This window comes from Chelonia mydas, chromosome 3, assembly GCF_015237465.2.
Source record: "Chelonia mydas isolate rCheMyd1 chromosome 3, rCheMyd1.pri.v2, whole genome shotgun sequence".
NCBI lineage: Eukaryota > Metazoa > Chordata > Testudines > Cheloniidae > Chelonia > Chelonia mydas.
This window is the reverse complement of record NC_057851.1, coordinates 196,916,534-196,942,834: the sequence shown is the minus strand read 5'-3', so window position 1 is coordinate 196,942,834 and position 26,301 is coordinate 196,916,534. Positions and strand designations below refer to the sequence as shown.

At 46.1% G+C, this 26,301-nt stretch overlaps 1 protein-coding gene and 3 long non-coding RNA genes across 6 annotated transcripts; 3 read left to right on the top strand and 1 right to left on the bottom strand.

The window, feature by feature from the left end:
• Positions 1 to 205: 205 nt before the first annotated feature.
• On the top strand, positions 206 to 10,855 carry LOC102936310 (C-type lectin domain family 1 member A). 2 transcript variants are annotated; one of them, XM_037896194.2, is made up of 7 exons: positions 206 to 1,044; positions 2,640 to 2,735; positions 4,215 to 4,307; positions 6,511 to 6,627; positions 7,410 to 7,552; positions 8,884 to 9,026; positions 10,203 to 10,855. In XM_037896194.2, the coding sequence occupies exons 1-7, from the start codon at positions 972 to 974 to the stop codon at positions 10,342 to 10,344; spliced, it is 807 nt and encodes a 268-aa protein (XP_037752122.1). In that variant the 5' UTR covers positions 206 to 971; the 3' UTR covers positions 10,345 to 10,855. The 2 variants fall into 2 exon arrangements, with proteins under 2 accessions (XP_037752122.1, XP_037752121.1); XM_037896193.2 differs by having other exon boundaries at positions 206 to 2,735.
• On the bottom strand, positions 6,610 to 26,062 carry LOC114021531. The gene is made up of 5 exons (XR_003566056.3): positions 25,985 to 26,062; positions 18,779 to 18,899; positions 18,358 to 18,415; positions 7,457 to 7,532; positions 6,610 to 6,846 (listed from the first exon to the last, which is right to left on the bottom strand). It is a non-coding gene; the product is annotated as an uncharacterized LOC114021531 (long non-coding RNA).
• LOC122465265 lies at positions 14,198 to 15,964 on the top strand. Its single transcript, XR_006289979.1, has 2 exons — positions 14,198 to 14,344; positions 14,663 to 15,964. It is a non-coding gene; the product is annotated as an uncharacterized LOC122465265 (long non-coding RNA).
• On the top strand, positions 17,571 to 22,631 carry LOC122465264. 2 transcript variants are annotated; one of them, XR_006289978.1, is made up of 5 exons: positions 17,571 to 18,431; positions 18,723 to 18,874; positions 19,246 to 19,367; positions 20,311 to 20,453; positions 21,342 to 22,631. It is a non-coding gene; the product is annotated as an uncharacterized LOC122465264 (long non-coding RNA). The 2 variants fall into 2 exon arrangements; XR_006289977.1 differs by lacking the exon at positions 20,311 to 20,453.
• Positions 26,063 to 26,301: the final 239 nt, after the last annotated feature.

The window sequence follows — 26,301 nt, the reverse complement described above, 5'->3', positions numbered from 1 at the left end:
TGCGTGGATTCCAGTCTGCCCTCCAGGGTCCTCTGTTATTTCCACTTGACTCCTTCTTCAGCCGATGGACACTAAATTCTTAGGCTGGCACCTCCCTGATCATTCAGTTATTATCCACACCAAGCATCCATCCACATACATCCTCTATCTCTATTTTAATCACAATTGTAAACAAAGCGAGATGAATACAACAAAAGGGTGGGGAGTCTCTGGGTGCTGTTTCTGTTGTTACAGAGTATTGCTTTGACTCTCTCTCTGTCTTAGAATGTACTAACACAATTAGCAGCTTGCAAGTTTCACACACAGAGGGAGAGAAACAGTAACAAAAACCAAAGTGACTTCTTAATGAGTAATACCCTGGAATTTAAACTATGGGGAATCAAACTCATTTGTGATTTTAATACAGAACTTCTTTAATATGATCCAACAAGATGAATTCCTTAATGTTTGCAAAGAGCTAAGATACTATCATGAGAGTAGCATAGAAAAGTCGACGAGGAATTAAATAATTCTGTATTCAGTGCAGGGTTTGAATAGAGCGCAGTAGATAAAGCACGGGGAGGGGGGCACATATTAAATGATGAGAACAGAAAGAGATCTTGAATAGCTACTCATTCACAGAGCACCATCCATCCTGTGCACTGAATGAAGCAGGAGTCCAGCAGAAAAAACAGTATGTGATGGTGTAATTAAAGACTGTATCAAAATGCACAAGGTGGTGAATTAAGGTTACACGGGCAACCTTAAATCTGGCATGACCAAATTATTGAGTGCTTGATTTTGCAACCTTAACATTCTTTTTTTAAGTGTCATTTCAGACTATAACATGCTATAAAGCTCAGCAGTACAAGGCCCAGACAGAGTCATCACAGTTCACAGAGATCTTTCACGTTCCTGTGAGTTTCTCATTGAATCACACCCAGCTTCCTCAGTCGTCTAAAACCAAGTCTAAAATTTCTATTCCACTGGAAATGAATGAAGATGTGGTAACCTACTCAGCTCTCAAATTTGATGAGTCTAGAAGGCCAAGACCTGGTGACAAAGGTACAGTATGTAATAAAACATTATTGTACAGAAATAACATCTAATGGTGTTTCACTTAGGGTACCTGGTAGAAAACTCAAAGTAGCCTGAATACGAGTCCTCTCCCACTAAATAATCCGTGCTTACAAAGTAAAAGAGGTCGGCTGATATATTTTGCCAAGGTCTTTGTTTTCCTTACTAAAAATGCTCTGATTTTATAGCCGTGACCGCTACATTTCAAACCTAGATCAGCAACCTGTGTGTTTGTACAAGGCTAATAAAGATTACTCTGGCTCTTCTCTTTGCTTAATTTCATACCCAGAAATTCATCGTGAATGTAACATAACATTTAATTCCTCATGCTGCATGGATTCACTGATTATTTTTCCCTTTAAGGATTACATTAACCATCAGAAGCTCATCAAAAGCAGACTAATAATAATGGCCAGTGGATGAGATTTCTCCTTACCTCTGGCTATCACTCAAGATTCAGCCTTCTGAGGATTTTAGATCTGTATCTTTGCAAGCTTCTTGCATGAACATCTATGTTTCATCAGCAGGGGTTAGTGGGTTTTCACAGTAAACAAGTCTGTCTAGATCAAGTTCCATGCTACTCTCAGCTTCTGATAACATTGCCCTTGCTAGGGAATTTGTGTTAGCTAAGGCTTAGTTTGAACCGATGCTGTGATGAGCTTAAGTGTCCTTTGCATTCTGTGGGGTGCGCTAGTCAAAGGTTTTCAAAAAAGTGCCTAAGAGTCTATGGTAATTTTATAATGTAGGTTGTCAGGATGTGGTCTAACTTGAGAGACCATCTCCTTTCAGGCAGCTAGCCTCCAGGGAAGGACAAGCATGTTCTACACACCAGTTCTGGTCAACCACCGCAAAGAGACACAAAGGGCAGAGGAAGCTCTTTCTGCCTTCTTTCTCCCTGCAGCTGTGCACTGGTTGGCCAGAATCTCACCCTAAAGCTCTTCAGTTAGTAAGAAAAAGTTTCCATCACTTTTGGATGCACCCAGCCAGTTGGCTGACTTGATTTCTCACTTTGAAATGCATGAGGCACGTAAGTTCCTGCAGAGCCCAGCCTCTCCGTGCTAATGGAACTGCCCGGGGTAGAATGATACTCAGGCATGTCCTCACGCCAGCCCATTTCATCAAACCCACCAATAAATTCTTGTAGAATTTGTCATTCAGACCACACCAGGCTCCTGTTATACGTGTGACCTGTCTTAGCTATTCACATCTTGCAGTCCCTAACACAGATGGAGCTTCTTCACCCACCATTGGAAAAACAAGTGTCTTCACAACACCTTTGTATTTTCCACGGCTGATATCCTGTTTACTGGGAATGTCTCTCCATTGGGCCCTGTGTTATTTTCCCTCCTCCCCACCATTTCAGATTTATTCCTGGTATAATATTACTGCTGGCAGCTCCTGCGTCAAATTAACTGTGACAAGGATCTTCATTCTTCAATTCCGAAGATACTTACAGTTTGTATTGCCCTCCCCAACTATCGATATGGGACCCTGTTTTCAGGATCAGCCCCTCTACCACTGTGTTTGTATTATCAACCTCCCCGATGTCAAGCCTAAAATTTCTGTCTCTATAATCTCACCAGCAACACGTAAGGAATCGGCAACGTGCCTGGAACCGAACTGTCACACCCCAGCTAAGCAGCAGGGAAGCCAAAGACCTCAAGGTGCGGGAGACAAAGGTACTGTCTGGAACAACGGCATCATTGCAGAGAAACAAAGCTAACCTTGTCGTGATTGCGGCTCAGAATTTAGCCTTTCTACTCTTCCTTCACCACCACCAATACAACACATATCCAACACTCCTCTTCTTAAATCCGACTAAATACTTCCTATTAAATCCGCCTGCCATATATTAAAACCCCATGAGACTTTCTACCTGTAGTAACTGACTAGAACAATACTGTATTGTACCTTTTAACGACTCCCTGCACTCCTGACCATTCTATTACTTTACTGCCAATAATCTGACATCTAAGTGTAATCCATAGCCCCGGACACTATATCAAGCACCTTAAAGCTGGAATTTCTCTCTCAAGATGGCCAATGGCTGTTGTATCTCAGCTGTAGTTATGCTGTGGGTGAAACCTTTGAGTTACACAAATAAAACATTGTCTCCACTAGATGGGAAATCTTGAACAGAAGCATAGACCATCACTGTCTGCTGCTTATTCAGTACTGCCAACCCCAAACATTTAAAAACCATGAGTCGGGCCTAAAAATCCTGAGATGTAAAAATATGACATTTTGTTTTCTTTTGTTTCCTTCTGGCCCTGGGGTGTTTAGGGGCAGGTGTTCAGTCTGGTCTCCACAACCAATGAGTGCAAGAATCTTACCATTTTTTTTTATAGTGAAAGTTGAGATTCTCGGGTAATAACCTGATTCCAGCAGCTGGGGCTTTACAAAAATTTTGCAAAACTCATGATCAAATGGAGAGAGTTGGCACCACTGGAAATAACATCTCTGTTGGGCGAGGGGGAAAACTACAGTCTGACTTTCCTGATCGCTATTCACTAAAAATCAAATGATTTCACAGCCCTTTCAGACATTATCTGTCTGAAATCTCATTGACTGGCCATTTCTCTCCCCTCTGCTCTGTCTGCTATTTCTCTTTTTTCCCCAGCTCAGGCTTACTTCTGATTTTCTGGTGTAACTTTGCTGACAATATATTGGTTTGGGCACCTGTATCAACTTTAATTGTGGCAAGGTCGAGATAGCTAGAGTCTCCATTCTGCATTTCCAGAGACGCTTTGGTACAGAAGTGTCCTTCTCTTTACTCCCGGGCCCCTCAGTATTGCTACAGGAGGCTCTTTCAGTGATCGGCTAATCTGCCTTTGCACCACCAGTCTCTATGATTGCATGCACAGGCGTTGCTTTGCAACGTGGTTCTGTTAGGCTCAGCAAACTTTCTCAAAGGTAAGGCACGTAGCTATTTGTGATCCCGGACAGGCCAGAATTATCTTCTTCGCTTACAGTTTATTGGCCCTGCTACTCTGTTTCTTTTTTTAATCAAAAGCACTCTTTCTAGGAGATTTTTTTAAAAGACAACTACATTCCTCCCTCCCCCTTCCTTTTCTGTTTAGGTACTTTATTTTTGATGTTCATTTTGCAGCTTTGCAGACATCAATAATTATGATGTATTATTTGTATTTCTTTATTAGATCCTCTGCCTTCTCAATGGCTGCTCACTACAGTTATCCTTGGGATTCTCTGCCTGCTTTTGTCAATAGCAACAGGAGTTCTTGTTTCCAAGGGTAAGTACAGGAAAAAGGAGTCATTGTGAAACTGACCTGAGTTCTTACAATGTTTTGAAGGGGGAAGACAGCATTGTTCAGTGGCTACAGCAGAGACTAATACCATATCATTTGCAGTATATTATTCAGCCACTAGATACCTCTGTATGCAGTTCAAGGCAGAATATGCACCCTGGTAAACAACAGAGACAAGACTGGAACACAAGCTGGGTAGAAGCCTGTTTGTCTATAATTGCAGGGGTTCTCTTTAATACGTGCCTTCCTGTTTAAGACAAACAGTGATTCCGTGCACCATCGCAGAGCCTGGGAATCAGGACTCCTGGGTGGAGCAGGCCTTTGCACTGTACACAGCCTCTCCCTGCTGTGGGGGAACTAGAGATGTGAGAGAAAATCTTGACTTTTGTTTTTTAAAAAAATGCACCTTTGCTTGTGAAGAACCTTGAAATCAAACTGAATGGATGAAAAATGGTCACTAGGGTGGCAAGGAGCAGGGGCTCCACTCCTCCAGCAGGAGGGAGTCCAGAGAGTCTCCCCTCATGCCATGCCAAGGACGATTTCAGTGTCCACTGAGTCAGTTCAGTTAGGGGAGTGTAAGCGAGAGGATAGTTAGAATCATCTCACTAGCCCTCCCCCAAACCCTGGGACAGTTCCTGGGCACAATCTCACTGGACAGGAGGTACTTTGGTTTTGGTAGACCCACCACAATGTACTAAAACTGGCTTTGCTCCAGGGTTCTAGTTAGCTCTGCTCTGACGTGAGACAAGTCACTTTACTTCTCTGTGCCTTTGTTCTACCCTGTCATGGGGTGTTCTACTCACTGCTGGGGCACCTCCTTGTGTCCATCTGGGGATTAGCTCATGACCAGTTTCCTCACCCCATGGTCTCGCTCTCTTTCTCTGGAGTCAGGTTATAATTCCTTCCCCATCACTCAAGGCACTTCATGCCTTGGCTAGATCACTGTAGTCCTTCCCTTCCACGGTATCAAAGTCCTACTGGATAAACGGCCTCCGGCAGTCTTCTGCTCCACTGCCCAGTCTGACCCACCTTCCCAGAGGCTGGTAGAGGAACCCAGGCCCATCATACTCCAGGGTCCAGCACAGAGCCCCTCTAGTCAGCATCCTCAGTCTGCTCACTCCCAGACCCCATAGATGTTTCCCTGTGCTCCTTCCTACTTCCCTTCCTATCTTCTGGCCCGCCGCTGAGTGGAGCTTCCTCTGCTCCCTATAGCTATCTCACCACTCTTGGATTCTTGCCACAGTCAGTCTGTAGCCGAGGCAGGACCTTAGGGATTACTTGCCCTTGTCTGTTGCCAACTCCCCTCCTCTCTAGGGAACAACTGCAGAGCTCCTCCCTGACACCTTCTCTTAGCACCAACTTCCTCTCTTCCTACCTGTCCCAGCTCCTCTCCCCAGCTGGCCTTCATCAGCCATTAGGCCTCATCAGCCCTGGCTCTCCTCCAGGTGTAGCCTGTCACAGGGTTAACTGGCCTTTTTTACCTAGTCAGGCATTGTGTGGGGCAAGCACTCTGTCACATACCCATATATACAAGGCTATAATAATCCATGAAGACATCAGTGGGGTGTTGGGGCAGTCACCTGTGATAAATTAGCCGACACTCCGTGCACTGGACATAGTCCCCTGTAGGCCTGACTGGTTTTGTTTTAAGGTACTGCAACATCTGTATTTGTTGCATACAGGTTTCAGGCCAGATCCTTTGCTGGAGTAAATTGACAGTCACTGAACTACATTGATTTACACTAGCTGAGAATCTGATTTGCAGTCCCGATGCCTGAGCTGTTGAAAAAATACAGAACGTTTTCATGCAGGTATCCACACTGTTCAATATTCAAAAATGTGTGCAATTGTATACAGTAAAAAAAGCTACTTTATTAAGACTTTCTTAAAAGAATTGTAGTAGAGCACCAGCCCAGGTGTGGATAGCTGCTGCGGAAGGTCCCCAGTTAGAAGATCTGAGCTGTGGGGCAGATACCCACAATGCACTGGTAATACAATGGTTGGGTGGAATGCTGTGCATGGATGTTCTGAACAGATCTAGGCGAATCAGGGTGGGTTTTATGGACCCATTGCACTGTACTATGTTCCAGCTGAGGCTTTCGTATCACTGTGATTCAAAGAACGACTGCTCTGTAAATTCTGCCGTAGCCTTGGTCAGTGACACTGTTGTGTTGTTCTGACGTTTAAGCAGTTCCGCAGGAAATCCTCACCCAGCAGGTGGAAAATCTCACCCAGCAGCTGAAGTTGTGCCAAAGCCAAACCACAAACCACCCAGGGACTCCGCAGGAGCTGCCGAGCAACAGAGGTAAATGGAGGAGGAGAAGGAGCCGCTGTCCCCACCAGGCAGATACAGATCCATACAGGAGAGTCCTTCTGTCCCAAAGAGCTTAGGCTTAGGATGGGAGTTCCCCTGTAGGTGGTTGAAGGAGATCTCACTGGCCAGCTGTGGGGTGGGGTGGGGTGGGGATGGAGAGCCCTCCCGACCTTGCTTCTCAGCCCATCCAGCTCAGCGTTTCCCCTGTCCCTTGGGAGAGGAAGGAACAAAGTCAGTGATAAACTCCCCTCCCGGAGCCCGATGCAGCCCAGCGGTGGGCAGTGCACTTAGGCCAAAGCATGTGGGTCAGTTCTCACATGCAGCTCCACGGTTGGCTCCTCCCATTTCCCCTTAGCTGCTGGGAGTCTGCTGAATTGGACCCATGTGCTCCTCTTAGCCGCTACCCCTCTCCCTACTTGTGACAAGCTCCCACCTCCCCAACCCGACTGGGGCTCAGGAGGGCAGTCGGGCCTCTACCAAGATGGTGGGGGTTGGTTCTCCAGTCACCCCATCATGCTGTTGGGAAAGCCAGTCCCTACAGGCAGCCTGCTCTTCCCCACCTGGCAGCAGCAGTTCCTGGAGGGGAAAGGCCCATCCCCATGGGATGACGGGATTGCTGGACTGTATGGTCCATGACAACAGTAGCCATGGGGCCCGAGGTCTAAGGCTGGAATACAATCCCAGGGATAGACGGCAATGTCCCCAGCACATTTCGTCACCCCAGAGCGAGGCAGGATCCTGGTGAACTGATCAGCGGCATTTGTTCGTTCAAGGGGACAAATGTCCGGTACGGTGGATACAGTCCAGTGACAGCTCGTACCTCTTTGCCGCTGCAAACAGAACTTGGGAACAGTGTCAATCCTACTGCTCATCTCAGTCTGCCCGGCTGCTTAAAACTGAGAACAAGGAAGAGAAGGTGAAGCTGGGTTTTTGTTTAATATTGGGGCAATATCCCACTCCCCTGCTGAATGTGTGGGATGGACCGTGCCCGACACACAATCCTTCCCCATGCTACATGCAAGGTGCTGTGACCCTGCAGCACCGCCCTGCATGGCACAAAGGGCCCTGTCATCTTCAGACTCAGCTTGACTATAAGTGTCAGGGAGATTCCCCCAAACAAGCAGAGTCTGAAGACAATGGGATCAGTTCCTGTAAATGTATTAACAGGGCCCTGTGGGTAACGCCCTGTTGTGACCATGAAAATGGCCAGAAAATTCCCCTTTCTGCCATTAAACCCTGTTTGTGGTGAATAAATCCAAACCACTAATGGCAATAACCACATTATCCTCCATCTTCTCATTTCGCCCACCTGCCATTTTAGGAGCTCTGCTTGGGGCCGGGTTTTGTTGCTGGCTGGAGAAGGGGCACCCATGGTTGCAATGTTTGTCCTAAATCACTTTCCCAAGGCTGCAGGGGAACCATGTGGCAGAACAAAGAATGGAAACCTGGCTTGCAATGTTCAAAGCCCAGCAGAGAATTCAGCCACCCAGCTCCCACTGAAATTAATGGAATTGGGTGACTCAGTCATCTGGTGGGCTTTGAAAACTTCCCCCACGAAGCGTCATCAGTCCCGAAGGAACTGGCACCTATAAATGAGACTAAACGAAGCTAAAGTCCTTCACAGCCTGCTGTATTCAAACCCACTCAGGTTCTGAGTAGATATCAATGAAAGTTTCAATTGACCATTTGTGTACACTCATAGCAGTTACACCAGTGAAAGTGACTTCGCTAAATCTAAAGGGACTGGGAATATTTGGGAAAAGTTAGAACATTTATAACTCAAACCAACCAAGCTGAAGATCTTTCAAGCAGGTTTTTCCGTAGATCCCTTTGAGCTCTATGAAATTAGCCATGTCTGCACAAACCCAATACAGGCACCTATGAGTTCAATGTGCGCACTGGTAAATTTGGGGAAAATGGTGGGGGGGTGGAAGTTTCACCCTTCCATAACCCAAAAATGGTTAAACAGTTTTTACTGTAACCTTGCTATAAAAATTCAGCTTTGGCCTGACATTCAAGCTGGACAATTTCGGCCCAGAAGGATTTGGTTTGAGAAAGTTATCGGTCACTGAAACAGTTACTGTAATAGAAGTAGGAACTCAACCTTAACTGTAGTGATAACTTTAAGAAGACCTATAGTGATACCATGTGTTGGGAGTTCCTGATCTTCTACCCTGTCCAGTCATTTCCACTTATACCCACGTGATGGCATTTGAGTTCTTAACACTTTATTTTATTCTTGTGCAGGATTTCATACAGAAAGAATCCTATCTTTATTCTGAAACGCGTCAAGGCTTTCAATATTATCTCTCTTTCTGGATTGGATTATCGTACGATTCCAGCTCCAGGACGTGGGTCTGGGTGGACAGCACAGCTCTCTCCTCTGGCCTGTAAGTCTGGGTCACTAGCACATCCTCGGCTATGGACCAAAGCACGGCACAAAGTCCTGTCTTTGATTCTCCACCGAGAGCCTTAGCCAGCCTCCGTTATATGGGTTTATTCCAGTGGGGACACTAACCCACCGGACTGCTCTCAACTTGGGTTCAGGCCCTGGGAACTTCCTGTTCTCCCCAGCTCCCACAGTGCCATTCTCTGAGCCATTCTAACTCCTTCATGATGCCTTTCATCCTGAAATACCCCAAAAGTGAGCCAGATAGTAGTGGTGGTGCAGGTCCCCTAGTGACACAAATTCAACCCGGAAGGCCAAGAAGGCTGTGGGGGAGAAAGGCATTTGCTACTTCCCCCTGCCCTGGGCTGCAGCCAGACACACTGGTCCACTCTGGGCTTAAGGAGGATGAGCTGGTTATTCAGCAACCTCTGAGGACGAGCTGCTGAATTCACTGGTGTCAGTCAACGGTAACACAACCCTGCCATGTTTGTGTACCGGCCACATGTTACAGCAAAAATGTGTTGTAAAAAAAAAAAAAATGTATTCGGACTCCTGTTTGTATCCCTCCACCTAGAGAGCCTGGTGAGTTTGTTACACCACGAGTCCAACACGACCGGGCTCAGGCAGAACCGTAAACATCGCCTACGTATATTAAAATAACTTTTCTCTACCTACGCATGTCCGTGTAAATGTCTGTGAACATTTCTCTGACAGACTGATTCACAAAAGCAAAGTCAGCTGTTTGATACTGCTCCAGGGTTTTCAGTGTTAGATCAAGTCCCAGTGAGCTGGGTGAGCAGGCTGAGGGCAGGTGATTTGATCTAAGGTGCATGAAAAATTGCAGAGCCATGTGACACATGAATTGATCACATGGATACCATTTCCACTTCTGTGACTGAACGTGGCTGCGTGTGTGTATTTCACTCTCCCACGTCCAAACCGGAGACATCTCTGGCCACAATATACCACAATGGGAGGGAGAGTAAAGAACACACGAGGGCCATGAGGTCTTAATGATCCTGTGCTCACAGAGTCTCCTCAGACAAATTGGGTAACGCATTGGTTCAGCATCGCCTACTGTCCCCAGGACGAACACAGAGTCCAAGCACCGTGGCCTGAGGCAGGGTGTTCAGGGGTTATTAAGATAAAGTGTAAGTGGTGCTTTTTTGCCCTGCAGGTTTGAAATCCCAGAGGCTGGTTACCAGCATTATCGGCATGGGGCTTGTGCCTATATCCAAGGTGGAGCTGTCAAAGCTGGAGACTGCAGAGAAACTCGATTCTGCCTTTGTGAGAAGATGAAGGATTTATCAAGAACTTGAACTGCCTCACTTGGAAGAGGAACTGCCGGCCTGGGGCAGTCTGCTAAACCAAACAGCGAGGGGAAAATCTCATTTCCTTGCTTGGTAATTTCCTCTGTCTGCTCTTTTATGTTGCACGTGTGAGAGTTGACTACATTCTCCTTCACCTGCAGCCTAACTTCATCTGCTGGGGCTGTAGTGGGTAGATAAATCTGCATATCTCACCTGACCTAATGTTATTTTCTTGGCTGTATGGGTTTTTTTGATGCAATGTTAGGAACCACTGGGGTAAACAACTCTCCAGAGCCTATGGCATGTACAGACATATGTGTGTGTTACACAGTCATAGACATGAGCGATGGAAAACACCTATGAACTCCCCTAGTGCAGCTCCTTGCCAATGCACTATCGCCCCCTATTGTATAGATTGTAGTGTCTGATCCTGTCTAATTTCAAGAGTTTCAAGTGCCACCATGTCCCTAAGCACATCATATATCTGAAACATGAGTTGAATAATTGCTATAAAAATAAATCTCACACCAAACATCCCTGAGTCCTCCTCTATGGGCAATTGCTGAAAAGGTTTCCGAACTCGGTGTGTGTATAGTTTATCATGATGGGGGTAGGGAGTCAATACTCTGAAAAGATCAATTAATGTAACCTATTTGGGGCATATATTTTTAAAATGCGTGTTGCTGGTTATGTATCATGGATCTGCACTTTCCAGAGACGGCACCTGGCCTTTGTGGTGCACAGCATTCCCTAGGATGCTGGATAATTGCACTTTGCAGAGCTGTCCACAATTACCATAACCCCTGGAGTTGGGGCACATAAAAATATCCTTGTTATGCAATTCCTTCACCAGCTGGGGTGAATTGCTGCTGAATGCTGGGTGGGACGTATTGGGGTGAAGATCCCTGGATGCGCTGACGAAGAACCTTGGTCCAAGTGAGATGCTGTTTCTCTTCTCAGTTTCCACCCTTCATTCTGAGACTGCATTGCCTGCTCACTAAGGCCCAGATTTTAAAAGGTATTCAGTCATTGCTATGCTCAGCCTTGCAACGCCTATCTAATTTAGGAGCCTACTTCTCATTTTCAAAAGTGCTTTAGGACGTTAGAAGCTAAAAAAAACCTAAAAAGAAAATGAGTACTTGTGGCACCTTAGAGACTAACAAATTTATTTGAGCATAAGCTTTTGTGAGCAAGCTTATGCTCAAATAAATTTGTTAGTCTCTAAGGTGCCACAAGTACTCCTTTTCTTTTTGCGAATACAGACTAACACGGCTGCTACTCTGAAACCTAAAAAAACCTATTGACTGTCAACGGGAGTTTAGCTCCCATGTGCCTAAATCACTTTTGAAAATGAGACATAGGCTCCTAAAACAGTTAGGCCTTGCAAGGCTGAGTGTGGCACGGAAGGCAACAAAGAAAATGTCAAGGATGGGGGGACAAAACGTTCCCCAATCTCCTTCCAGCCCAGACAGTGCGGGGAGTGTGCTGGAAGTCCCATTCCAGGTGGAGTCCCTCCTAAGTGAAAGAAGAGCACCTGAGAGCACAAAGACAATGCTCTAGGGCAGGTATTTGTGAAATACGGGTGTCTAAAAGTAGGCACCACAATAACAGTGGCCTGATTTTCATGGGAGCTGAGCACCAAAACTTGCACGGTCTGCAGGGGGAGCTGATGGTGCTGAGCACTTCTAGGAATCAAGTCACCAGTTAGGTCTGGGATTTTCAAAAGGGCCTCAGGGAATAAGACATCCCAATGCCATTGAAAGTCAGGGGAAGTTTAGCATCTAACTCCCCTGGGCTCTTTTGAACATCGCAGACTAGATCCTACAATATGGCTTGAAGGGCTTAATCCAAAGGCCACTGAAGTCGATGGCAATCGTTCCACTGACTTCACTGAGGTTTGGAGCAGGCCCCAGGAGCCTGCCTTTAGCCACCTTGCTTTGCAGCTGTTGGCCTGTATTATTCCAACAAGCCTGGTCGACAGCTGAGCATCCATTTCCAATGTGCTCTTTTAATAACGTCAACACTTGAAGAGGCTCTGCTGGTCTGTGAATTTATCCCCTCAGGCCACCTCCTCAGCGTTGCTTTCTTTAGCTCATCAAGGTAAACGTCATGTGTAGAAGCTTCACATCTCAAATTAGCAGCGAGAGAGCTCTTCCTGTGCGGTTTCTGCTGAAACAGTAACGAGCAAATCATCCTTCCTCTCTCTGCTGGGCCCCTGGGGTCCAGACAGTCCAACTGGAAGACACGCATGGCTAGAGCCTGATTCTGACCTCACTTACACCAGGGTAAATCAGGAGTAAGCCAAGGGAGTTACTCCCAAGTAAAGCAGATGTGGGAGGAGGATCAGAGCCTTGCCCCGCCCCCTGACACGCCCATCGGGATTCATAAACAGCCGCGGGGCTGATAATCCACTCAGAGTTCTATTTAGGAACACCGGCCTTGGCTCACAGACCTCTGGATGCACACTCAGGTATCCCTCCCAGCTGCTGTTATGGATTGTAGTTTGATAATGGGTGTTTGCTGCAGGTGGGACTTACCTATTATATTTCAGGTGACTTAATATTTCAAGTAAGAAAACCCAGAGAATTTTGGTAAGATTTTGGAGATGACGGCAAGAATTGTCGTGGGCTAGCAGGAAGATTTTTACTTCTGGGAAGGAGGTTGGCTTGGCCCATTATCATTGAACCATGCCTGGGCAGGTTTGGCTTTTGTTGTAGGGTGGACAAAAGGTATTGGCAGCTGGAAGCAATATTCCCTAACTTTCCTTGAGTATGGAGAGCACTTTACAGGGTAAAACTTTGGGCTTAAACACACATAATACGCACACAGAATGAGAACGGGGAAAGGGTAGTTGAAATCAGAAAATCTTTCTGATTAATGACCTCACTATACAGACAAAATGATGGGGTATAATTTGTTGTTACCACCCAAGAAAGAGATCTTGGAGTCATCGTAGATAGTTCTCTGAAACCATCTGCTCAGTGTGCAGTGGCAGCCAAAAAGTTAACAGAATGTTAGGAACCATTAGGAAAGGGATCGAAAATATGACAGAAAATATCATATCAATCCATGATACACCCACAGCTTGAATACTGCCTGCAGTTCTGGTTGCTCCATCTCGAAAAAGGCATATTTGAATAGGAAAAGGTGTAGAATAGGGCAACAAGTATGATCACGGGTATGAAACAGCTTTCATGTGAGGAGAAATTGAAAAGACTGTGGGTCTGTTCAGAAAAAGGATGACTATGGGCGGTGGGAGGGGTTGCTAGAGGTCTATAAAATCATGAATGGTGTGGAGAAAGTGACTAAGGAAGTGTTATTTACCTTTTCACATAACACAAGACCCAAGGGTCACGCGATGAAATTAATGGGCAGCAGGTTTAAAGCAAACAAAAGGAAGCATTTCTTCACACAACACACAGTCAACCGGTGGAACTCGTTGCCGGGGGATGTTGTGAAGGCCAGAAGAATAACTGGGTTCAAAGAAGTATTAGAAAGTTCATGAAGGATATGTCCATCAATGGCTATTAGCCAAGATGGTCAGGGTTGCATTCCTATCTCTGGGTGTCCCTAAAGCTCTGACTGCCAGAAGCTGTGCATGGACAGCAGGGATGTCAATAATTGTCCTGTTATGTTCATTTCCTCTGAAGCATCTGGCACCGACCGCTGTCGGAAGACAGGATACTGGGCTAGATGGACCATTGGTCTGACCCCATATGGCCATTTTTTATGTTCGTATGTCTATTCCACGATTTTTGTTCATCTCAATCTACCCAGATACTACAAATCATTGTATTGTTTAAATCCTTTCACCGAAAGCTTCTGCACCTGTCTTTATGATCTATTTTATAGACCCGCCTGCATTTCATCAATTCTCATCCAACCACAGAAGGCGAGTCTCAAACGTCTAACCCTATTGCCCCACCAGAACTGAGAGAGCAGGAGGACCCCAAATTTCAATCCTCTTCTGAACATCAGAGACAAAAGCCCGAGAATGCTGGAAGCAAAGGTACTCCATGTAACAAATCCGGGAATGTGGAGAAATATAGCTAGGACCCAAGCTCATGCAAACAGGCAGGGCTCCATTGCAGTAAATGGCACTGCAGCCACCACCAGGTTGCACTCCACTTTCACCAGCTGAGCATCAGCCCCATCGAGCTTCCAGTCAATGGAAGTTAAGTTGGAGCATTTTTTTTTTCCAACTGGGTGGTTGGTCTCGGTCATTTAGAGTTTCGTGCTGCCCAAATAAACTCCAACGTGACCTTCGTTTCTCAGGCCTCTCTCTGCTCATCTTTTTTCTGTTCATGTCACTCTCTCTGTGCGCTAGATTCTTCCACTCCATTGTCCTCCTGGTTGCCAATGGCAGTCGTGCTCGGCGTCCTCTCATTGTGCCTGCTTTTGCTGATAGTAGCGAGAATCTTTGGTGCCAAGCGTAAGTACTGGCAGGAAAAATCACTCAGGGCTTCAGTCAGAAACCGTTGGCTTTATTCTTGGCTATGCCACTGACGTGCTGCATAACTCAGGCCATATCTCAAATTGCTCATCTGTAAAATGGATAATAATAATTTGCTACGTACATAGGACCTGATTCTGCAGTCCTTACTCATGTGAGAAGCCCCATTGACTCGAATGGAACTCTCTGTCTCATGCGTCCGGAATAATGAACACAGTTTTAAGGGGGAGGTAATCTTAGATCAGTTTATATCAGCAGAAGCACTGAATGGGGCTGAAAATATGGAGGGGATGCTTCCTATCTCCTTTCAGTCCTTGTCACATTGCTCTGCCTGCCTGGGAGGGTGTTATACTACCAGGTAAGGTATCAACTGCCAGGTCTTCAGTTTCTTCTACAATATCTAATATAATATTTAATATCCATTAGGTGTCATTCAAGGGCTTTCAAGTCTGTTTTCTGTTCTCCTGGGAGGAGATTAGTTTGTGTCTTTGGATAAAAACAGTCTGATTTAGAGAAAAAAGCTGATTTAGCAGAGCATAATTTTAACATAACTCGGGTAAACTCAGCTGATTTAGAGATAAAGGAGGTGAGTGCTATGAATGTTGTTTGGTGCTTGTTAAAGAGAATATGGGGTTTTCTAGGAAATAGAAATAATGGGAAATGCTACCAAGTTCAAAAATGGATGGATGCTTGGTTTCCCTGAGAATTATGCAGGTGGAGAACCGTCTGCTAATAAGATATGTTTCTTTAACTCTAATGGACATTTTAATCTTCCCTTTAAAATTCCTGCAGTCCCTAATCAGAGTTTTTCCTCATTAACCTCAGCAAGACCTTTCCCATGTATGTTGACTGTTGCTTTTGGTATCACCAACCAGTCGTGAAACACGAATGAGAAACATCTGAAGAAATTTGTTTTTTTACAAATTCCATGTATTCCCAGGTGTTTCTAAGAACACACAAGCTCAGAGAAAGAGACGTTGCTGTTCCTTTGCAGAGCTGATATTTTTATCTTGCTTTTAAAATGTGGGCCTTGTTCCCTTCTAGGCATTTGGCTTAGCAAGGATGGTAAATATTATTATTTTTTATTATTATTATTACGGGAAAGCCAAGATCTTCCTTTCCTCGAAGATAATGCTGAAGCGAGCACCGCAGTTGAATGATCTATTTCATGACAAATAAAGAGGATTATGTAAAAAAGCCAAGAGTTTTGTAAGGGATATAAACCCACACGCTTCAGGGCATAAACAAGCCTCCAGCTAGTGCGGGTGTAACAGGGTGCACGTCACGCCCCGTTGTAGTCAGCCCCTTGGCCCCGCTCCTCACAGACTCAGGGACACTCCAAGTTGGTGCAACACCCATGCTCTTTATTTGTGTCCGTTTCCCACCACCAGTTTCCTACTATATACAGGCTATTTACAATGGGTTGGCCTAACACAGGCCTGGTCAACAACAGAGTAGCAGGCCCTTACCTCTCCCTGAGCCTCCCTTCCCTCCTGGTCTCCACCCACCTTTTCAATCACTTCCTCCCAGCCTTATAGCTTCTGCCTAGTGAGGCTGGCACGTGCAATCAGTGATTAGGCAAACCTCGGCTATTTACCCAGCCCCAATTCATTTCCCCTGATTGGAGTTAGGGTGGCAGGAGCTCACTGAGGCTTCCCCAGCAGCGCGTTGCCACAGGGGGTCAGGAAGAAATGCCATAACCCGTCTGCTGCAGTTTCTTGTACCTTTCTCTGAAGCCTCTGGGTCCAGCCACTGTGGGAGGCCAGTTACTGGATTAGATTAGAGGGATCCTGGGTCTGAGCCAGTCTGGCGGTCCCTGTGTTCCCATCTCACTTGTTTCTTAATGTTCCTGTATGTAGCACTTTTCACAAGTTTGTTAATTTACAAACTAGCAATAGGAGTCTCTTTTCTGTTACTCTATAGCGATTGCCTTATACGGTCTTTTTAATTGGTTATGGAGACGGGCATTTTAACGTGTTGCTGTATTTATTTCTTATCCAGCCAAGGTCGTTTGGCCATCTTGTTCCCCAAGGCTCTTTTTCAGTAAGTTTACTGGCTTGATTGGAAGAGGTTTTTTTCTTCTTGGCATCCAGCTATTTGCTTGCATGCATAAAGGGTAAATTAAATCATAAAGAGTAAATTAAAGAAATGCTCCAGTCTCCTCCGAGTCAGCTGGCGTGATGCAGTGACAATTGACAGTGGGGCTTGGCTGAGACTTGGGGTACATCTACATTGTCATGGGGTGGTGTGATTGCAGCACCTAGTGACGTACCCGAGCTCAGAACAAAGCCAGCTCAAATAAGAATAGCAGTGAAGCTGCAGCAGTCAGGCACTGGCACAGGCCTGCCCTTCCTCCTTGGGATCCTAGGTACACACTCGTGCAGCCAGCACTCAGCCGCCATGGCTTCACTGCTGTTGTTATTCAAGCAAGCTAGATCAAAGCTAACTCAGGTAGTGAGGGGGGATTTGATAGCAGCCTTCAACTACCTGAAGGGGGGTTCCAAAGAGGATGGAGCTGGGCTGTTCTCAGTGGTGGCAGATGACAGAACAAGGAGCAATGGTCTCAAGTTGCAGTGGGGGAGGTTTAGGTTGGATATTAGGAAAAACTATTTCACTAGGAGGGTGGTGAAGCACTGGAATGCGTTACCTAGGGAGGTGGTGGAATCTCCTTCCTTAGAGGTTTTTAAGGCCCGGCTTGACAAAGCCCTGGCTGGGATGATTTAGTTGGGGATTGGTCCTGCTTTGAGCAGGGGGTTGGACTAGATGACCTCCTGAGGTCCCTTCCAACCCTGATATTCTATGATTCTAAATCCTCTCTCTATATGCTCTCTCTAAGGGTGCACTGTTACACAGGTACATAGCACTGAAAGGGACCTCTGGGACCATCACATTCAGTCCCCTGCTATCACAGGCCACCCCATCATATGATCGCATTCATCAACTGATCAAGTTCCACTGTAAAAACTAGTTAGGTTCCTATTCTTGTTTAATTAATTAAATGAAAATTGTCCTGATCTGGGATGGATACACTTTGTTCTGAAAAGTTGATGGCTTTTAAAAATACTTTTAAGACACCAAAACCCAAAATCAGATCAAATCAGCAGTGTTAAATGTATCACTCTTTTGGGTCGGCACGCAGGAATGTTTGAGGCATCGATTTGTAACACTGAATTGTCATTTTGGGGCCTGGTTTTCTAAAGAGCTTAGGACCTACTAGCTCCCATTAAAATAGCATTTGAATGGCTCTTCATTTCACAGACCACGCATTATTTAAAAGACTCTTCATGTAAGATTAAACACATGCACCCGTGTTTTCTGGGTCAGGTTCTAAATCAGTCAGGTGTCCCCAGACACCAGAAAACACTCTGGAGAGAGTGCATTTTTGACATCATTTCAAGCTCTGAAAGGAATCTGGAATATTAAGTGTATCATGCTTGGTATTGCCATACTCAATGGACAGCTGCTGTGTGAAGCCATTGTTATTTTAAAATAAAATTGTTCTGTCCTTTTTCCGTCATTTTTTTGAGCAGACAACAGGAAAATTTAATCCAACAGCTGGAAAACCTTACCTAGCAGTTGAACATTTGCCAAGCCCAGAATGCAAATGCCTCAGAGACTCCGCAGCATCTGACACAGGAGAGAGGTAAATTGTGTACTAGAACCTGATGTCTCCTAAGGAAAGCTTTATAGTTGTAGATCTGTTGAATTTGCAATTTACCAGCCAACCATTCAACAGCAATTTGATTGTAAATCCCATAATAATTGAAGCAAAGAACAATTGTGGGTAAATGATAAAGGAGGATATAACTCTGCTTTATTGACTTGGCAAGCTGATGATTTGGCAGGTGGCGGGTCTCCAAATCCCCAGCCACAATAGGTTGCACCATTTACGTAGAGATGCAATGGAGTAACGGCATGTGTTTGGTTTTCTGAGGACACAAAAGCAGCCCCTGTCCAGAGAGGTGGATACATCAGGGACAAGCCTCTTACCTCTTTTCCGATGAAAGCATCTCTTGGCAAAGATCCAACTCCTTTTGCTCCTCTCAAGAGTCCAGGTTTCTTAAGATTGATGGCAAGGAAGAGCTGGTAAAAGTGAGTCTCTTTTTAAACACTGGTGGAAACAAAATGGATCAGAATTAGGGCCTTGGTCCTCCATGAATAAATCAGGAGAAATACCATTACGTTGCTATAAAACTGGTGTAAATGAAAGGAGGATTATGGACTACCTTGTGGCCTAGCTTGCTCTGTGGCACTTACATTCCAGTGCCTGCTACCCATCTCACAGGGAGGCCAAAGCAGAACCCACAGAGCGGCGACTTCCCGCAGTGGGTGGGAGGGACTAAAACAAGGTGGGAAGGGGGTGGAGCCTAGGTTACATCCTCGCAGTGTACTAGCTGGTACAGCTGTGACTGACCATCTGGTACAGCTGTGACTGACCATCTACTCTCTCTTTACAGCAACGGAGGGAGCAGGAAGAAGAAGACTCTGATTCCCCACCTCACAGTCTCCTTCCCAGGCTGTTGGAGGGGTAGCACAACCCTTATGCTGGGCAGATTGTAATGTCACACTCTACCCCCATGTTCGTATTGTTTGCTGTGCTAATTGGAAAGTAGTTCACAATGATAGAAAGATACCTTATGCTAAGGCATAAATAGTGGCATGAAAGGGGCAGAGTTAAGGTTGTTTTGGTGGCATTTAGCGACTGAGCGTTTGAATCCCCAACCTGGATTTTGCATTAAAGTTATCAGATTATATTGAGTTTCCAGCTTCACTCCACAACTTCAAAGCTCTGCAGCTGCCTTGGACTTCTATGCGATAGTCACCTTCAGCTACCCAGCCGTCATTCTAGGGCTGAGATTGAGAAATGTAGGCAAAAATCTGAACCTGCTGCATATGTCCAAGAAAAGTTGGTACACTGATGACTCTGAGTCTCATTTACACTAAGGTCCTTTTACTCCTTTCTAGCAGCATAAAGGGATGTTAAAGTGCACGTATATGTAATTTATGCCCACTTTAAGGCCTCTTTACATTGATGAAATGGTGTAAAACGCCTTAGTTTAAACAAGAACCAGAGCCTTTTAAATCAACATCTACTGTATCTATTTTCTTCAAACTAGGCCTTTTGTTTAGATCTTCTGTGATTGCAGAGATCTATGAAATAAGCCCTGTATGAATAAAATCTATTCAAGCACCTTTGAATTAACGTGGGCCAAAGTCCTCACTGGGAAATAGATACATTTTTCAACCTTTTTTAACCTGGAAATGGCTACATGGATTTTGCTGAAGTTTGAAAAAAGGCAGCTCTGGGCTGAGATTCAGCCTGGCGAACTTCAGCCCCCTGGGGTTTGTTTGAGGCAGTTCGGGGTAGCTGATAGGGCAGGTTAATATACTGGGAGCGCGAGCCGACCACAGCTATTGCGCTCATGTCTAGACTAATACAGCGTGCTGGGCCTCGGGGATACTCTACTGATCTGTTCATTCACACCGGAGGGAATTTAGGGTCTGTCTTTATTCTCGTGCAGGATTTCATAAGAAAAGCATCCCATCAATATGTTGAAGATCGCCAAGGCCTTCCCTATTATTTCCCTTTCTGGACTGGATTATTGTATGACCCCAGCACCAAGAAATGGGTCTGGATGGATGGCGCAGCTCTGCCCTCTGGCCTGTAAGTCTCTGGCGTTAGGACATCCTCTGTGATGAGCCAAAGTGTAGCACGAACACCTATGTGGGCTCTGCCAGGGAACTGTGGGCCTCCAACGTGGCCATCAGCACATTTCCCACCGCCCCAGACCTTGAAAGCACCATTGCCTGACTGCAGTCCCCCAGTTGTGGGGAGCTTGCAGGTGTATTTACATCACCGTAGTACTCTTAGGGTGGGTCTGCACTGCAATTAGACATCTGTGGCTGGCCCATGCCAGCTGACTGGGACTCAGGCGGCTGTTTAATTTTGGGGTAGCTGTTCCGGCTCAGGCTGGAGCCCAGACTCTGGGAGGGTCCCAGAGCTCAGGCTGCAGTTTGAGCCCAGCTGTCTACGCTGCAAACAAACAGCCCCATGACCCCAGGTCAGCTGCAGGTGTCTAACTTCCGGGCTGATTATCTGCCATTAGGGGCCCTCTGTTAAGGTCTGCATCAGCTTCCCTGGACAGAAACCCAGAAACAGGCCAAGCCATTGGCTCACCACCTGTGAGGCACTGTTGGATGTTTCAGGATGAAACAGGGGGCTAAGCAGGCATGGGGAGATAAATGTGCTTTGATCCCCATTCCCTGGGACAGGGTAACAGGAAGTTCTTAGGGGCTTGAAGGCAGTTGGGGTCAATGGTGGTGTCTGTCATTCTGTGGCTGCGCTAGAATTATAATAATGCCATTTAACTAGCACTAGCAGCGGTGGTGAATGTGCTGATTCAGCATTATTGGTAGTCTGCCTGCAGGCCTCCGCCGAGAAGAGACGACTTAGTTCCCTTCTACGCTCATGTTCTACTGCCATGTGTCAGCGTCTGTGTCCACTTCCACCATCACAGGGGCTGTACGGAAACCCCTGCATTCTGTTTTCCAGGTTTCACATCCCAGGAGGCCGCAGTGACAGTTTTCAGAGTGGAGCTTGTGCCTATTTCCAAGGAGGGAACGCGAAAGCCGGAAACTGCAGAGAAACTCGATTCTGTATTTGTGAGAGGACCAGGGTGGTAACAGATCAACTAGACTGAGCCCTCAAACAAATCACCCAGCAGGGAGTGAAGGACTAGACTCAGGGGAACGTGGAGCTGCAGAGAGAAAATATGTCTCAGCACGTCACGCTATCCTCCAAAAAGGACCCAGAATTTTATAAAGCAATTTGTAAAAATGCTTGCAGAAATACAAATGAGTTTGTGCAACAAGGAGAGCCAGAGTCAGCCCTTCAGAGTGTAATACAACAATTTTAGCCAATAGACACCCACCTTCATCAGCCAATCAGATTGCTCCCACTGGCCCAAAGTACCAGTGTCCCATTAAGAATTATTTGCACAGCTCAAGTTCTCCGTAACCAGGTTTTCAGTTTGCTGGCCCAACCAAAAAAGTAAAAATAAGTTAGAAGGCCAAGCAAACCACTTCATTTGTTTTTTTTTTAAAAACCTTTTCAAACAGATAAAATTGAGGCAAAATTTGAAATGAAGTCATTTGTATCAAAGTTTCAGAATTTATATTTTTCTTTCCCACTGGAACAATTTGGCAAAGCAAACGCAAGTTCATAAAATGTTACAGTCAACCTCAATCTACATTTTGCTGCTGAAAAAAGTTACACAAAACAATGGCATCTAGCTCTACTGAGAATTAAATGCTAGGATGTTTGTTTCCAGCTGGTAACAAAATGCAAAACGGTGAATGACTTCTCCTGGGGTCCCCCGTGTTATCACTAGTTGTGTGTGACTAAGGTCTGCCTCTTTCAGCGATCAACTTCTGCTTCTTGTGTTTCAGTGATGCTATAATGCTAGGTTTGCATCATCACCTAATCTTGTCTCGTTGGCTGTTTGATGGGATGGCATGTGGAGCCCTGAGGACAAAACTTAAGTCATCAGAAACTTTGTGTGTCTGTACAGGTCTATGCCCAGTTCCTTGCGCTGTGTTATTACTGTGCTAAGTCTGAGATAATGAATTTAAACAATTGTTAATGAAATCATACACAAAACAGCCCTGAGCACTTCTGCATGCACTTTGATTTTATTAGATGTATGCGAATAGTGAGGATAAGACAAATTTAGCATTCAGAATAAATCAAATTAGCCTGGTTAAGAATAGATTCTCCAAAGACAGTTAGCTGGCTGCATCACATTGGATATAAATAAAAGGTAATTTAACAATGCCAGAGTGGCCTGATTTTTAAATCCAAAAATCTGGGGCACCTCTCCAGAGAGAGGAGGGGAGGGGAGGTGCTGGTGAACCCCATGGGAGGGTTTTGGCATTGGGGTACCTCTGTGTTTGCATGCAGCACGTTTGAAAGCTGGTGAGGGAACCTCGCTTCAGTTCATGTCACTGGAGGAGTAGATGGACGTTAGCGCATATCATGAGATGGGTGAGGGCTTCACGCTTCGGTGAGGGATAATTGGAGAAGCAGGTCACTGGGAGTGGAGGTATGTTCTCTTGCTTCTTCTGCCTTGCCTCCCCTCTCCTCCCCCCACCATCCTCTTCCTGTCCTGCACTCTGTCCATTGCTTTGCTTGGAACTGTCTCTATACTGGGTCAGAAAACCCTACCTCCCTCTCTGAAGGACACTACTTATGTCTGTGTCTTCAAGAGCAGCCCCTATCCCCCAGGGTGTGTCTATGCTGCAATCAGACACCCGCGGCTGACCGGTGCCAGCTGATTTGGGCTAAGGGGCTGTTGAATTGCGGTGTAGACATTTGCGCTCAGGCTGCAGCCTGAGCTCTGGGACCCTCCCACTCACAGGGTGCCAGCCTGAGCCCAAACGTCTACACTGCAATTAAGCAGCCCTTTAGCCCAAGTCAGCTGGCACGGGCCAGCCCTGAATGTCTGATAGCGTGTGTCTACACTGCAAACAGGTTAGTGCTCTGAGACAGCAATACAGAGGCAGTTTGCTGGAGGAGAGGCTATCTAACTGCAGTGCAAAGATCTAGCCCCAAAGACAGCAATCTTGCACAGCACTCAAGGGGATGGGGTAAGTGTCCCTATAATGCATCTCCATCACACAGAGTGAAATTCACCCCTGGGGCAGGGACCAGCACAATACCTAGGTAGCAATTAAAGGCCTACGTGATGCCTAGTCCTCATGCTGCCTGTCTGTGCTGGGGTGATTCTCACCAAAGAGAAGGGTGCGGGTGAAGATGTGAATCATGTCGAGTCTGCATTGAAGAGCTGCCCATGTTGAGATTGTCCCTGTTCTCCCCCATCCACACGTGACACTGGCATCCCACCACACGGCCAGAGAGCAATCAAGGTGCTGGTGCTGTGGTTGACGTGGGTTCAGTTGATGGGGGTGGCGCTGAACCTGCATTGACCACACAGGAGTAGAGGTCTAGGGTGGGAGGAATAGACTGGGGAAATTCCAAGGATGAAAGGGGCAGAGATCCAGAACCTCCTGCTCAAGTGGAAAAGTCCAGTTTGGAGAGCAGACATTCAGAAAGACAATCCTGGGGGCAGTAGGCAGAAGGAGTGAAACCAGAGAAACCGGGGGTCAGATCCTCAGCTGGGGTCAACCTGTGAATTGTCTCCAGTGGAGTTACACTGATTTACACCAGCTGGGAATCTGGCCCCATGTCTTTATAAAGGAGCCAGGATCCCTGCTCAGTGTTTGCTTCTTGCTCACTGGTGTTGGCCATCAGTGTTTCACAGGTCCCACATAGGCTTTGAATTAAACACCTTGAGGGGAGTGTGGGAGGGAGAGAGAGAGAGAAGTGGAGTTGCTCCTGCTTGCTATTTTCTGCATGGCTGCACAAACAGCTTAACCGCATCCATTGCGTTGGGAGAGCTGTTTGCAGAGGAAACAGCGACCGACGTCAGCCAACCCCTCTCACTTCACCTCGAAAGTCCCTCCTCATTGAGCGCTTTAGGTAGTGGCAACGTAGCTAAAATTTGCAGCATGAGGTTAATGTGTCCAGCACCGTTTGAGCTGTAACTTGCGGCTGATTATTTCCACTTCTGCATATTATCGAAAACAGACGATAAACTGCTGGAAGCCATTTTGCAAAGAACTGCCTCAACCTCACAAAGACTATGAAACTGTACACCCAGGAGGCTATTTATATGGCCTTTGTCATCACAACATCTGAGCCCTGCACTGGCACCAGTGGGTGTTCTCCTCAGGTGAAGTAGGAAACTACTGTTGTAGTTTTATGGATTGGGAATCGAGGCCCAGAGAGAGTAAGGCCCAGATCCGCATAGTTATTCAGGTGCCTAGCTCTCATGGATTTCAGCGGGAGTTAGTTGCCAAAATACCACTGAGCATCCGGGCTTAATCATAGAATCATAGAATATCAGGGTTGGAAGGGACCTCAGGAGGTCATCTAGTCCGACCCCCTGCTCAAAGCAGGACCAATCCCCAACTAAATCATCCCAGCCAGGGCTTTGTCAAGCCTGACCTTAAAAACTTCTAAGGAAGGAGATTCCACCACCTCCCTAGGTAACGCATTCCAGTGTTTCACCACCCTCCCTTAAGGGAGTCTATTGCACAGGAACTGAACCTACATGCCCTGAGTTCTAGTCCAAGGCCTTACCCACTAACATCCTGCCAGTTAGATGGGAAATACTCTCCTTTATGGGGCCTTGTCTTACAGAAGGCATGGCTTCCAGAGCTCTCTTAAATAGTGAAAGCAAATGGTTGCAGACAGCGCGGTTTGGCCTAAGTAATCCACCAGCACTAGCCCCTGATAGGACAAAAATTGGACAAGCTCCACAAAAATGAACCAAGCTTACAAGAGACAGAAATGGCCACAGAGAAAGCTGAGGAACCTCCCAGCATACACTGAGCAGAAAAGTCAGTCCAAATAGCAGAGAACTTGATGAAAACAAAAGTCTTGGCAGATTCAAGGGCACCAGGGCAATACAAATAAATAATAAAATGTCCCCAAATGCATTCTCAAAAAATATTAAATAGTCCAATCCAGCCTGCCATCCTTCAAACTCTACTGAGATAGAAATAATGAGACCCCAGCAGCCACCTCAAAAGTCACAGCTCAGAGCAGTGGCACCTAGTCGTATGTGAGCTATACACAGCACCTGTCCCCGGAACAATAAGAAAAGCAGATACAAACCCTCCTCAGCATCTGGGATAAAGATAGAAAGGGAGAGGTATTACCATGGCTACCCAGACATATCACAAAAAGACAGTCTCTGCCTCAGAGATCCTACAATGTAGAACCACAATCTGAGTGGCTCACCAAAAAGACGACTGAGAAGCGATTAGAATACAGTGGGTAAGTACCATCAAAGAGAGAAAATATCAGACACGAATGGGCTGTTTCACCCAGCAGAGACAGGCAAACCAAGATCCAATGGCTGGAAGCTGGAGCCAGACAAATAAGACACAAAATGTTTAACAGAGACAGCGACTGACCACTGGAGCAAATGACTGGGGAAGTGGTGGCTTCTCCATCTCGATGTCTTCAAGCCACAACCAGGTGCCTTTCTGTCCAAACATAAGTTATCGAGCTCAGCTCGGGGGTAACTGGGTGAAAGACAACATCCTTTGGCACACAGGAGGTCAGCTTACCTGGCAAAGGTGCTGCTGCTAAGCTTGCTCAAAGCCCTGTGTCAATGGAAGGACTTCTCTTGACGTTGGTTCAGGGCCCTATACAAATCACAAGATTCCTCAGGTCAGCTATTGTAATGCGCAGGATGCATATAAAGCAAATCCAGACACTGTGGGAAATCTGCTCTAGCATCTGGTCTCTAGTTGTCCAAAACAGACGAGGGAAAGAGAATGGGGTTAAAAATAACAAAGGGGATGGAGGAGCTGTGGTCAGTTGGAGGGAGGGACTGGGTCAATTCAGCTGTTATCTGAACTAGGAAGGAGGAGACTAAGCTCTT